General features: G+C 58.9%; 1 protein-coding gene across 2 annotated transcripts; it reads right to left on the bottom strand.

Annotated features, from left to right (window-relative positions):
* Positions 1–1,551: 1,551 nt before the first annotated feature.
* PGF (placental growth factor) lies at positions 1,552–14,068 on the bottom strand. Of its 2 annotated transcripts, XM_046010333.1 has the most exons (7): positions 13,690–14,068; positions 12,433–12,475; positions 8,189–8,385; positions 7,549–7,625; positions 5,377–5,406; positions 5,207–5,269; positions 1,552–2,222 (listed from the first exon to the last, which is right to left on the bottom strand). In XM_046010333.1, the coding sequence occupies exons 1-7, from the start codon at positions 13,762–13,764 to the stop codon at positions 2,195–2,197; spliced, it is 513 nt and encodes a 170-aa protein (XP_045866289.1). In that variant the 5' UTR covers positions 13,765–14,068; the 3' UTR covers positions 1,552–2,194. The 2 variants fall into 2 exon arrangements, with proteins under 2 accessions (XP_045866289.1, XP_045866290.1); XM_046010334.1 differs by lacking the exon at positions 5,207–5,269 and having other exon boundaries at positions 13,690–14,067.
* Positions 14,069–14,140: the final 72 nt, after the last annotated feature.

Genomic DNA, 14,140 nt, shown 5'->3' with positions numbered 1-14,140 from the left:
AAATTATTTCCCTCTGTTTTAGCGTGTGAGGTGCTCAAGACCCTTTTCCTTAGCCCTGAGTCCAGTCATCAGTCTAAGCAATGGAAAAGTCCACCCAGTATCCGGCAACATATGGTCATGGTCTGTCTCTCTCCTCAAATCTAAGATCCGTGGGAATGGGGCCTTGTGTGCTCTATTCCCCCACTGAGTCCTTGGCGCTGGGACGGTGTCAGGTGCACTGTGCTCCACAAACATATCATGAGCAAAAGAAGAGGGCCCTCTGAGACCAAAAGAACACCGAACACAGTCAAATGGGCCAGTCAGTTCCCTTCCTGCTCGTTCCTGCCATGAGCCTCCCAGCCACCCATGCTGATTTTCACTTCGGGCCTCCGGAAGCTTCTCTGGTCTCGGTGTAGCATCCTAGAGGGGTTGCTGGCCTGGGAGGGGAGGCTGATGTCCAAGTGAGCAGCCCTGTGAGGCTGAGGGCCTTGGACACGCTACAGGGGCTGGGCTGGGATCCCCGGAGCCAAGCCAGAGGCCTGCCCAAGGGGAAGGGGCGCTCTTCTCAGCTTTCGGTCTATCAAAGGCAGTGGGTCAGGATGGCTACAGCCGCAACATGGAGATACAGGAGAGAAGTGCATTCTCCTGCAAACGTGTCCCCCGAGGCTGGCCTACACCTCCTCTGTGACCACGCCAGAAGCACATTCTGACCAGAGCATTCTCTGGGGGGCCCGGGACTCCGTGAACACACTGCCAAGGGCAGCTGCTTCAACAGGGCTTCTCCACCCCACCCTACCCCACCCCACGGGCCCCATCAGCCCTGGCTTCCCTCCAGAGCCGGACGCCAGCCCCTGCCCCCTGCGTCCCTGCGGGTTTGTCCTCAGCAGCCTCAGATGACAGAAGCGGGGCATCCCCCACCCCACCCCACCCCCCCCGCCACTCAGACAAGGTAAACCCACGTGCGAGCCCGGCAGGTAACAGGCAGGTGGGAATGTGACAGTATGTGGTTTGGACTGAGAAAAGAGAACTTTCTCTCATGTCATGCCAAGGGGGTCAGGAGGAAGGCAGAGGAAGATGGGAGGTAAAAAGAAGAAATCGGGCATCTGCAGATACCCGCACTCAGCGGGGAGCAGCCTCGGGGGGGCGGCAGCTGGGACATCTCCGAGGGCCGGGAGAAGCCCAGGAGCCCCCCTGCATTCAGGGCCCGGGGGCCAGGCACTGCAGTTGAGTGTGGCGGGGGCCCCGGGGGGAAGGGGAAGAGGAATGTGCTCTTGAATTTGAGGTTGCTCAGGGCGGCTGGAGCCAGGGGCCCCCACTTTGAGGCCAAGACTACATCTTGGGAACACCTCAGCACAGGCGAAGCGGACCCCAGGTGTTTGCCTGAAGCAACTGGGAAGGTAGCACCGCGGGGTGCTGCGGGAGTGGCTGGGGCCACCCGGGGTGGGGGCGGGGGGGGGGGGGTGGTGGTGGTGGCCCTGAGCCCATTGTCCCTCTTCCTGTCCCACTTCCGCGTTCTGCTGCTGGGGTCCCCCGCTCCACAGACACATGCCCCTGGAAAAGCTGTTTCCAGACTAGAATACTTTATTCAAGAGAATCTGGCTTGGCAGTCACACAGCCACTCAGGGGCAGCTGCCTCCACGGCCAGCCTAGGGCCCGCTCTTTGCCTGTGTCCCTGAGAGGGGCCGGCGCGGGGGGTGGGGGGGGATGCCTTGACCGTAAAGAACAACATCCCAGCGCGAGCAGTGACAAGATGTGAGGAGAGACCTAGGGGACAAGCTATGGCAGAGGCCCCCAGGCCATGGCCCGTCTCTGGAGTTGCTGCTGCTCCGGCCGCTGCCTGCCTCCCCCCAGAAGCCGGGGCTGCTTGTCCACGCGGACCCCCAGGCCGGGCCCTGCCGCCGTCGCTGCTCTCTTTCCGGCTCCAGGGAAGCCCGCTGGGGCCTGGCCGGCCCCTCACCGGGCCTCAGGTCTTGTTTCTTCTCCAGCGGCAGCACACGTGGCTCCTCCGGGGCTGCCTTCTTTCTCTCACGTTCTGTTTAAGGCACTGAATTCCTGAGGGTCCTGTCCCTCCCTGCCCCTCATCGCGGAGGGAGCAAGTCATTCAGCAGGGATACAACTGGCTAATAAATAGAGGCTTCAGCAGGGAGGGGACTGAGTGTGGCCGTAATAATAAATACAGGAGCCGGGCGGAGGCGACTCTCCTCTGAGGGGCCGGTTACCTCCGGGGAACAGTATGGCCGCACCTGCCAGAGACCAAACACAGAAAGGGGGTATCAGCACCCTGGGAGGGTGGGGGGCCCTCCTACGGGAGGGGGGCAAACCTGGAGGGAAAGCTTGGACAGGGAGCACGGGGAGATTGCAGCCTTCCTGGGTCTCTGCTCGCACGGGGGCGGAGAAGCTGGGAGTTACTTTGCACCAAGCACTTAGCCCGGTGCCCAGCCCGGTGCCCAGCCCAGTGCGAAGCACTTTTTCATTGCCCTTTAACAACTTCCTGTGGGGAAGGCCCTGTTGCCACTTCCCTTTCGAAGACAAAACAAAACAAAAATGAAAACAGAAACAAAACCCCGCAAACTAACTTAAGGCTCAGAGAGGTTAAGAAACTTGCTGGAAGTCACACAGCTACTCAGTGACAGAGCCAACTTTGAACCCAGTCTGGCTCCACACAATAATGCCTCTGGTTATTCTCGGACAGCAGTCCCCTAGCAGGGGGACAGGCAACCCCAGATGTGCACGGAGGTGGTCTGAGAGGTGTGTGAGTGCTGATGGGCTCAGAGAATGGGTTTTCAGCCTGCTCGTATCCTCTGCCTGAAGGCCATCTGCATGAGAAGTACATGAGGTCTGCTTTCCCATGGCCTTGCCCACAACTGCTCTGCTCCTTCTAGGAAGGAAAGGAGCATCTTGTCCCTTCCTAAACCGGGTCAGTACTTTGCCCCAGGGTAAAAGTACTGGGGTGGGGACGGTGAGCAAGAAGACAACTTGACATATTGAGGTGAGTGGTAGGAAAGGAGAAAGGGTCTACAACCGGGCCACCAAGCCTTCTACAAGTCAAGTGGTTTCCGTCCTCCTCTTTCAACAAAATTGAAGAACGGTTTAACCGAATTGTCAAGAGGAGTGATTTTTGTGAGATCACCTTGAGGCTTTGGCAAATAACTTGGAAGGAGTTCCAATGACTGCGTGACATCTAGTCTCATTTATTTATGTGCGCATGGTTTCTCAACCTTTCCATCTATTAAAAAATGAGAACGGAATTAATGCTGAATCCTGTCTCGGTCTGGCAGGAGGTAATATTCATTAATGAATTCATTAACTAATTAAAAAGAGGTAGCCACTACCATCTCACTGAGATGCACTCCTGGTAAGAGTGATGATACTTCTGTGTTTTGCATTTATTAAAATAATGATGTATTTGTGCTGTTTTGATCAAGTGGTACTACTAATAATTATTGCAATGATTTATTCCAGGGGAGAACTTAATTTAGAGTTTTCTGTTCATAGGAAAATGAAAATCATTTCGATGTATATACCATTGTCATGGCCGATAACTAAGACAAGGCGATAGATACATCAGGGACTTTGAACATTAAAGCATGTTAAGTTAGGCCACTCTGTGGGGGAAGTGGAAGGGATCTACATGGTCAAGGGGAAAAGAAGCAATGTAAACACACGACCACTAAAGCAGAGTGTTCACATCTCATTTTTAAAGTGAATGATGGGCAGGGGCGCCGGGGTGGCTCAGCTGGTTAAGCATCTGCCTTTGGCTCAGATCATGATCCCAGGGTCGTGGGATCGAGTCCCAAGCCCCACTTCGGGCTCCCTGCTCAGCGGAGAGCCTGCTTTTCCCTCGCCCTCTGCTGTTCCCCATGCTTGTGTGCTCTATCTATCAAATAAATAAATAAAATCTTTTTGTGAAAAAAAGTGAATGATGGTGAATATCAGGATAGCTTATCCTGTGGGGTAACCTGGAGGACATTTAATGACTTCCCTAAAATACTAACATCTATAACACACCAGAAACGATACCCTTTGCAACTATTTATAATTTTGGTGGAAAAGTTCAATGCCAACTTAAAAATAAGTGAGGGAGTACATGAGTTTTTAAAATTCCTTCAGGAGGGGTGCCTGGGTGGCTCAGTCGGCTAAAGCCTCTACCTTCAGTTCAGGTCATGATCCCAGGGTCCTGGGATCGAGCCCTGCATTGGGCTCTCTGCTCAGCAGAGAGCCTGCTTCCACCTCTCTCTCTCTTTCCGCCTCCCTCTCTGCCTACTTGTGATTTCTGCCTGTCAAATAAATAAATAAATAATCTTTTAAAAAAACATTCTTTCAGGAGATCCCCAAATGAGGTGTTGGAGCACTGCTGTCCCGGAAGACAGAGCAATGAGACACTGTTGGTCCAGGGCGCTCTCACTGTTGGTCCATGGGGTTGGGGGAACCCCACGTTGTCTACACTGCCAGCTTCTCTTTCCATTCCATGCCTGGGCCCAAGAAACAAATGAGGGCCGCACACTTTCAGGGGACCAACCTCCCCAGAATCCCTGTCTTGATGGAATGGGGTGGAAGTCTTGGAGGGGAGGGCTCATGGGATAGGACGTGGGTCAGCTCCAGTCCCATGGTATGAATGATTTCCTGGAGTCTGGCCCCGGGAAGAGGCGGGCTCTAGCAGAACCACCATGTGACTGAATTTCTGTGCAGGCGAAGTACTTTTACTATTTATTCTCACAGATTTGAGCCCCCCCCCCAACCCCGACTCTAATCCTCTCCCAGCCACACGCAGGCCTGGGCTGCAGTCTGGGCCTCCAGGTGTGAAGCCAAGATGGGCAGGTAACGCTGAGAGGGAAAGAGGAAGCTAGGGGCCCCTCAAGGTCCCCTGCTTGGGTGGGACGCAGAGGGCTGGCAAAAACACGGGCCTGGGAGCTGATGGGGGGTTGCGCCTCCCCAGTACCACTAGGCTCCCCTCCTTCTACACACAGAGACAAACAGGGCTCAGAGCGGTGACATGACTTGTTCAGGGCCATGCGGAGACGTGGGGCTAAGCCAGATCGAGGACCGAGGTCCCCTGATGTTTCCTGGGCCCTAGGTTCTCTAGGAGATGTCTGCTCCCTGTTCTGCCGCAAGACTGCCCTGGGCCTCGCTGTTCCCCTTCCCGACCGCTGATCCCTGCAGGCAGGACTGGGGCTCCCCTTTGGCCCGGCCTCCTTGCCATCCCTGCTCCCCGCCTCCGCACACTCACAGGTGGCAGTCTGTGGGTCTCTGCTTCTCTCTCTTCCTCTTCCCCCTGCCCTTGGGTCTCCTCCTGCAATAAGCCAAAAGCGTCAAGACCAAGTGGCTGGGGGGGCCCCCATGCTAGGACAGGGACTGGCAGGCCCGAGAATAGCCCAGAGCCCCGGCCAGGCCACTTACCTTTCTGCCTTCATCTTCTCCCACAGAGGCCTAGAAAAACAGACAGAGACGGGGGGAGAGTCAGGAAGCCAAGTGGGGCTCCCCGCCACCCCCACATCTCTCAGACCTCCAGAGTCTGGGTCCTGCAGTTAGTACTGGCGCCACTAGGGGGCAGGATGAGCCGGTGAGAGAGGGATGGGCAGAGGCCTCTGGGCTTCAGCTTCCACTCTAGGCTCTGTGACCCCAAGAGGAGAGACAGGAATCTCCTCTTCTGGCCCCTTTCCACACCCTTCTGCACTCCTCAGCCTCTTGGTATCAAGCGTGTGGCCTTGTGAGTTTGTTCTCTGCTGACTTTCTCTGTTCACTTCCTTCCCTTGTACCTGCCCTTCCTCCCAGAGTGCATTGTGGGAGTTTCTGCAAGGACAGTGAATGAGGGCAGGGCCCTGGGCGGGAGGATGGTTGCCCCCAGCTGAGGTTCTGCCTGTCAGGGCACAACTGCCACCCCCACCCTGGGGACACATGCCACAGCAGGCAACAGCAGGGGGAGTGCGGGAGGGGGTGGAATGGAGGGAGGGGAGCCCGAGCCCCACAGTCACCAGGCATGGTCTGGCTCAGCCTGGCGGGGCTGTGGCTAGTGGCCCAGAAGTGAGAAGAAAGGTGTCCCTGTTGCCCAGACCTCTGGAAGGGGACAGGGCCTCATTCTCCCCTGGGAACAGGGGAGGGGGTGAGGGCAGTGTGGTAACCGTCCACTTTGGTGCCACAGAATGCTGCCCTAGGGCAGCTACCTCCGCTGGGAGCCAGCACCGGGCCCTGCCTGGGCCAGTCGGGGCCTCTTGGGCAGCCTGGTCATGTCTCTGCCATCTTGGGGCCCTAAGAGACACTCTTGGGGCCTCAGTCTCCCCAGTCTGCCTGCCCCCAAAAAGTAGCTATGAGGGCAAAGGTGACATAGAAGGTAAAGGTCACCGGTGGCACTGTGCCCGGGAGGGCTCACTACTGAACTATTGTTATGTGGCTAAGCCCTGGCCAGGACGGAAGGGAGGAAACGGATTGAAACAGGGCCTCCAACAGAGGTACAGAGAAGAGGGCCTGGAGCCTGGGCTTGGGTCCAAAAGGGGTGGCCAGAGCCCTGGGCAGTAGGCAGGGCAAGCCCAGGGCAGTGCTGGGGCTCCTGAAGAATGTGGTCATGGCCGGGCAAGGTAGCACGAGAAAGGACAGGCTCAGGTGTTAGACGGGCGGGGGTTCACTCACTAGTCGTGGCAAATAATGTAACTGTTCCAAGCCTCAGTTTCCTTCTCCATCAAAGGGGACGACAACAGTACCTACTACCTCCCAGGGTTGTCACGAGAGGAGGAACCTTGTCTGCCTTGCTCACTACTGCATCCCAAGCATCTAGGACAGTGCCTGGCATACAGCAGGCAGTCAATAAATGTTTGTTGAATAACTGAGAAAACATTCAAGGGCCTAGCGTGGAACTAGGCACAGAAGAGGTGCACACGAGAAATGGTGGTCCCCCCCGTCTCCTGGCTCCAGGACAGGGCTCAGGACCGCTAGTCCGGCACCTCTGTCCACGGCTCAGGGGTACCAGGAGAGTACCAGGTTGCAGCCTGTCTCTCTCCTCCCGAGCCTGGTGGAAGTGCCGGGCCTGCTGCTCCTGGTCACTCGTGCAGGGTGCCCTGGGCAAAGGCAGAAAGACCGGTGCTGGGCAGAGTGTCCTTCAGGTGGAGGCATGACTTTAAAGAAAGCCCACGACTCCTACTTTCTACTGCCTTTCTCCTGGCGAGCTCGTCCCTCTCTGCCCCTCAGTCCAGTGTCCCCTTCCCCAGCGGACCAGCCAGACCCGGGACAATGTCTAGGCCAGCAATGTCTTCGCCCCACGCTTCTCTTCCAGGGCTGCGGCAGCTCCCTCCCATCTCAGGGAGCGGGACAGTGTGCCCCCTGCCCCTGCACATCTAGGAGGGACCCAGGCTCCTGCTACCCCCATGGTGTCTCGGGCAGCTGTGCTCCAGCGGATGGGACCCCTTCCCCAGGCCAACCAGGCCGATGAGAGGGATAAAAGGGGGATAAAAAGCTGTCACTGGCCCCCGACTTCCTTGGTCTCCCTCAGCCACGAGGAAGGTGCAGGGGGGCTGGGCAGCCACTTGGCTGAGGCTGCAGAGTACGAAGGGCCTGTCCCAGCCGCTCCCGAGGACCTACCTACACTCGCAGCGGATGTGCTGAGAGAACGTGAGCTCCACGTAGGAGGGCCGGGCCTTCGCACGGATCTTTAGGACCTTCGGGGAGAGAAGGGTTGGATGCCTGGATTGGGGGGTGGCTGTGGGCTTGCAATATCCTCTCCACCCTCTCCTTGCGGGGAGGGCCAGACTCCTTGCTTCCCACCAGCCTTTGCGCGACGTACTCTCGTTCTGCTCTGAGTGGGTCGAGGGAGACCCTGGCCCTCCTCAGCCTTGCCTCGAGGGACTGAACGTTGAGGTAACAGAAGTTGCATTTATGAGGCGCCTTGCACAGGGCTGGGCCTCACTAGCAAGTGCTCAATAAACCAGTGTGTGTGTGTGTGTGTGTGTGTGTGTGTACATGAGCGCAAAGCTCAGAGTGCCAAATGCTCCCGGTATACACAGGGACTTCTTGAATCTGAACACACTTCTTTTCCAAGCGCAATCAGGTACCCTTAGATCTTGGGGTGGGACCAAGCTCGAGGCCCAGAGCGCTGGTAATGGAGGAAGCGAGTGGCCTCCAAGCTGGCACAGGCGTGGGTGGGGAGAGCTCGTGCCTGGGAGTCAGTTCCAGTTCCCATGACTGTGACGGCGGCCCGCTCTCCTCCCTCCTGGGCGCCCACCTGCATGGTGACATTGACGGTCTCTATGGGCACACAGTGCAGGTTCTCGTCGCCGCAGCAGCCCGTGCAGCGCATCAGGGAGACGCAGGATGGGCTGAAGATGTGCTCCACCTCGCTGGGGTACTCCGACACGATGTCCACCAGCTTCTCCAGCGCCCGGCAGTAGCTGCGGCCCCACACTTCCTGGAAGGGCACCACTACGAGGAGACACACACGGCCGGCCGGGTCAGGCCAAGCCCCCTTCCCGGCTCCCGGGCCCTGCAGGCTCTTCCAGGTTCAGCCTACGCTCCCTCCTCCAGGAAGCCCCCAGCCCCTCCCTGGGCTGATGGCTGGACCCGCAGCCCATCTGCCAGACAGAAATCCTAGTGCGATGGGAGTTTCGCAGTGTCTGGGCTCTCTGCTCTGTTCTCAACGCAGGCACGCACATCGGCTTCGGTGCCCTTGGAGCTTGGAGGAGCGTATCTTGGCAGCTCCTCATGTCCTCTGGGTCTATCTCAGGCCCAATCGAGTGCTTTCTCCATCATGGGGAATTTGCAGAAAGCAGTCAGTTCTGCATGACTGGCTTGTAGAGCCCCACAGGGAGGGTTAGCCTTCCCCTTAGTCCTTATTTCCCACCCTGCTCTGGGCCAGCTCCTCCACCTGGCAGCCAAGGCCACGGCCAGCAATGTGTCCGGAACCCACTCTCTGCAACCATCAGACCAGCCCTCACACCATGGCCGGCTGCGTCACTGTAACTCCCACCTTGGGGGATATGCTCCACGTGCCCTTCGTGTTTCTAATCAAATAAAGCCCACCACCCAACCTCCTCTCTGAAGCCTTCTCCAGCTTCTCCAGTCTGACCAGATGCTCCTCCTTGGAGCAGAATTTGGCCGCGAGGCTTTGCCCTGTCTCGGCCACTAGTAGATCTTATTATCTCCTTCACAACCAAGTCGAGGCTCTGTGAGGACAGGAGCCCAAGCACCTGGGAAACACAGGCTGAGCAATGACTGATTGGTCAGACGATGGTTCACTGAGAATTATCAGGGTCATCCCCGACCCCTTCCGGGTCCTGGTGTGGTCATGATAAGGATCCTGTGTGACTGATCTAGAATCTCTCAAAAGATGCTGCTCCTTCGGGGAAAGGCCTGGGGCCTGGTTCCTAAAAGAGGCTCAGAGGAAGTGAGCAGCTAGGGCTCGGAGACCTGGCTTCTAGTCCTGGCCCTGTCCAGACTGTGTGACCTTGGGGAGGTCACTTAACCTTTCTGGGTGTATCAGTTTCCTCCCCCGGGGGAAAACAAAAAGCTTGGGGCTAGATGGTTGCTAAGGTCTCCCTTGGCTCTGGCAGACGGTCTGGGATTCAGTGCGTGCAATCCAGCCCAGCCTTGAGACTGTGGGCAGAGAGACCTCTCCCACTCTGGGTCATCCTGCCCTATACCTGACGGTTATCCATAGCTGAGGGAGGAGGCTAGGACAGCTGGAACCCCTGGGGACCCCGCAGCCCCTGCCCTAGAGCTGTGGCCTCTCCCGACAGCCCCTCACTTCTTCCCTGTGGCCTTTCCTTGGAGGCAGAAGGGGCCAAAGTCCATTCCACTGAGCCTGCAAGGCCTGGTCTCAGGGTAATCTCAGAAGAAAAATAAACTTCAGCCCTAGCAGAGGTCTTCTGGAAAGGGCCGCAAGCTGGCGGAAAATACCCAAGAGGCCGTGTGTCCCTGTGGACCTGGCCAAGGCGGCCACAGAGGCAATAAGCCATGCTTATCTGGGTGTCTGCAGCTCTACTCTGCCCTGTCTGCTTAGGGGGTCCTAGGGGATTGGCCTGGGGACAGGCAGGGGACCAGATGCCTCCCCTGATCCCACCTCTCTAGGCCACAGGGATACTTTACCAGGATCCAAGGGGGAAACAAGCCCCTCTCCCTGTAAGCAGCCATCGTGTCCCAGGGAAGCTGGCCTGTGCGGTGCGAGGCCAGAGGACCGCCACCCTCGTGGAAATCCATGAGCACCTGTTTAGTCTGAAACCCATAAACGCTCCATAACTCTTGAGTGTTTACCTCCGCCGCGGACAATGTCAATAACAGCAGAGGAACAGCCAGCTGCTGAAGCGCCCAGGCTCCTGCTCTGGTCTGGGACCAGCCATCGGGGGGGGGGGGGACAGGAGCAGAGAAGGTGCGACTCAACCCCCTCCCATTCTCCACATGGACCCCACCCGGCTGGGCGGACAGGCTCACAGCCGGGTTAAGTAGAGCTGCCTGGGTTTGGCGGCAGAAGGGCTCTCCTTCCCTCACCCCACACCCCCACCATGCCCCAGAGCCCCCAAATCTGCCCCCTTCTGGGCCACATGGCTAGAGTGTGTGGGAAGGAGGAGGGCGCGAGGGCTAAGAAGGAGGCGGGCTGGGCCCGGTTTACCTGGCAGCCACCAGGAAAGAGGACCATTCACGCTTGGAGGCCACTATCTGGGAGACAGTGGGAGAGTCAGAGGGGGGCCCTGTGAGGGGCTGGCTCCTGGAGCACGGGGACTGCCCCCAGATGGGGGCTGAGCCCCTCAGGAGAGAACCCTGCTCAGTGGCTCCTGAGAGCATTTCCTCTGGCCCCAGACCTGCTCCGGAGGCAGAGGGATAAGAGGAACTGGAGGCTGTGGCTCCTTCAGGCACCTGCCCAGGGCTGGACAGTCCACGGAGCTGCTGCAGGGCCTCAGACGGGCTCACCGAAACCTCTTGCCAGCTCCAGGGGGCCTGGGGCTATACACACTGACTTCACCACATACACTGAGTCGCGTCTGAGGCTTTAGGAGACCCCAAGGGCTTCTCTGAGCCTCAGGTTCCTCAAAATGTGGAGACTGTGAACACCTTCCCAGTTCACAGCCTGCGGATGGACAGAATCACAGGAAATGCCCAATCCTAATACCACGAAGAGTAAGAGTGAAAATCAGTGTCCACGCCTGCAAAGTACAGAGCATGCTGTCTCTTGTCTGGCGTTAGCAAGAGGGGATGGTATTTTCAGATTGTGGCGACTGGGCTCCAAAACTCACGGTATTGCCGCCGACCACAGTACAGCCTCCCTGACTGATGGGGATGACAGGGGAGTGGCCCTAATGAACTGACACGTCTGAGCCTCCTCGCCCCTGTCCCTGGAGATATGTACTCCTGTGTCTCCTCCACGGAGTCAGAGAAGCCCACAGTCTTAGAAAAAGAACCTTGGATATCATGTAATCTAATGTTCCCATTTTACAGATGAGGAAACGGAGGCTCAGACTTCTTCCGTAACTGTTGCCTGAAATACGCTAAAAAGCATCAAAGAGGCCACGGGGTGGAGAAGGCTGTGGGCCCCTCCCCAAATCCCGAGAGCACGACCCTGTGCCAGTCCCAGGGGGCACAGCAGGGAGAGGGAGAGAGTGTCCGTGAAGTTCAGGGCTGCTACCTCCCCTACCTTCTCAGTGCCTGAGGGGCCCAGAAGCACAGCCTGGCCCACGAGAGAATGGCCACCAGGCAGGCTGTGCAGCAGAGGGCGGGTGTGCCCGCCCTCAGAGGCTATCACGAGTGTGCGTGCGCACGCCCCTACACGCTCGCTCTCCCACAGCACGATAGGAAGCCTCGGTAATGGTGTGTGGCTTTGCTGCACGTCCCAGAGAGGCAGGGAGGGAGGAGCGAGGCAGGGGGCCTGGCATGCGACTCCTGTCTTTTGCACGTATGTCTCTTTGGCAAACGACACACCCTTTGAAGATTCCCTCTTGATGCAACCCGGGGTGGGGAGTGGAGGGGCCTGGGAGGGCACAGCTCATGTTCTGTCTGTTTGTAATCAATGGAAAGGTCTGGTCAGATCCCCGCAGCCCTGCCAGGGCTGGGCCTCTAGGAAGGTCTCCTCATGCCTCCCTAGTCCTCTTGATTGCTGGCCGCCACAACCAGCTCCTGGACACCTAGTGGGGCCCCTGGCTCTTCCTGCCTGCACTGCCCTCTGAGACCCCGCCTTCCTCCTTACATCATATTGGGAAGGGGCTCCGGGCCAACCGGACGAACCCCAGGTATACGGGGCTCACTCTCTGTGTGAGGGGTGATCCCGGCCCAGGAGTACACCTCGCTAGGCCTCGCAGTCCCAAAAGAAGGATCTCTCAGGTCCTGCCAACTTTGTCAGCCAGGATGCCAGCCGGCTCGCAGACTCTCCCGAGCTTCCTATCAGCCTGTGCCCATCCTTGATGCCAACCCCTTCTTATCCCCTGCAGAGGACGGGGCGGAGCGGGTTCAGTGAGACGTGCATGCCCAGCCCAGTGTGCTTACCTTCCACCTCCGATGAGCCATTCCCAGCAGACAAGGCCCACTGCTGTGGACAGAAAGGGTCAAAGATGAGGGGGTCCACCTCGGGCCTCTACACTCCGTGGCCGAGTTGGCAAGAGCGTAGGGGCCCCTCTGACCTCCTTGCCACCTGCTGCACACACTCTGCCCTGTCTCAGAGCTGCCCCTTTCCGAATGCAACTAAACCTTCACTGGGCCCTGGATGGAACCCACCCCTCTCTTTGGCCTCCGATTCCTCAGTTGGAAAGGGTGGGAGGCTAGAGGATTTGGGAGACCCTTTGCCTTCTGAGTCTCAAAGATCTTGCAATCCTTCGGGGTCTCCCTTCTCCCCAGCCCCAGGCCAGCCCTGCTGGGCCCTATGCAGCAGCCTTGGCTGGGCGCCAGAGCCAGGGGGAGGTGATCAGCTGGTGGGAGCTGAGGGGCTGGAGCCGGTGGCGCCACGAGCTGGTGCTGTTGGTAAGGTTACACCTCTGGCCGCCCCGCAGCAGACAGGCAGTGGAAGGCAGGGAGGCTCTTCCGCCCCGGAGGACTGCCCAGCCCACCGGCTCCTCCGTTGGAGCTGGAGACTCCTGGGGCAGCAGGACAGTGCAGTGGGAAGAGATCTCATTGGCTTTGTCAAGATTTCACTGCCCAAGCTGGCTTTCAGCCAGACTCACCCGGCTCCTGGGAAAAGGGCCCTGATCACTTCCCCAGGCCCTGCACGCAGGAACTCCGACTGCCCACCCAGGAAAGAGGGCACAGCAGGACCTCGTGTCTCACCCCCAGCCCACCCAGGAGCCCTGGGTTCACTCAGAGCCCTGGTGGGGGCAGGGCCCGGCCTCCCCACCAATGCCTCTTCAGTTGGCTTCCCCTCCACCAGGCCAGGTCAGAGGTCCTGGGGGCGCCTGCCTGGTCATGGGGCCTCGACCCTGACCACAAGGCCAGGGACCCGCCTGGGATTAGTGGAAAGATGCTTTTAGCAAAGCCACCAGGGCTCCAGGGGCCGGAGAGGAAACCTCCCTCCTTCCCTGTGGCTTCCCTGCCCCCGCCAAGACAGACCCTGGAGCTGGAGTCTGGGACAGCCCAGCCTGACTAAGGTCTCCTCCCAGAAGACGTGGTCCAGCCTGGCTCCTGGGAAGAGTGTGGACACCCACGGAGGTGCCACTCCCCCGAGTGGGTCTGTGATTTCAGAAACCCTGCCCGGAGGGCTGCTGGGGGCTGGGAAGATTGGGGGGGGCAGGCTGGGGTTGGGATAGGTCTTACCTGGGGGGGCACAGCGGGCAGTGCCAGCCCAGCCAGGAGCTGCAGGAAGCAAGTGAACAGCCTCATGGCAGGCATCTTCTCAGACGTCCCAAGCCAGGAGGTTCCAAGGGAAAACCACCATGCTCGGCCCCCTGGGGGAGCCCCCCGGCACAGGAGGAGAGGATCTCACTGCTGCCCCGAGGTCCCCGCAGGTGGCCCGAGCATCCTCTGGAAGCCCCAGGAGCCTGGAGCCCGCAGGTAGGGCTGGGGCCGGGGCACCTGATGCGGAGCGCCCGGCGGGGCGGGGCGGTGTGGGGCAGGCGGGTCCCTGGGGAGGGCCCGTCGGGCGCCCAGCGCGACCCCAGGGCCTCTCTTGGCTGGCCAGTGGAGACGCAGTCTCCTCGCACACTGCGGCTCCCTTCTGGGACTGCAGCCCGTTGGCGACCGGGTTTCAAGGGCCGTGAGTGGGGCG

This window comes from Meles meles, chromosome 6 (assembly GCF_922984935.1).
Source record: "Meles meles chromosome 6, mMelMel3.1 paternal haplotype, whole genome shotgun sequence".
NCBI lineage: Eukaryota > Metazoa > Chordata > Mammalia > Carnivora > Mustelidae > Meles > Meles meles.
The sequence above is the reverse complement of the archived record's forward strand: the minus strand, read 5'-3'. Positions and strand labels throughout refer to the sequence as shown.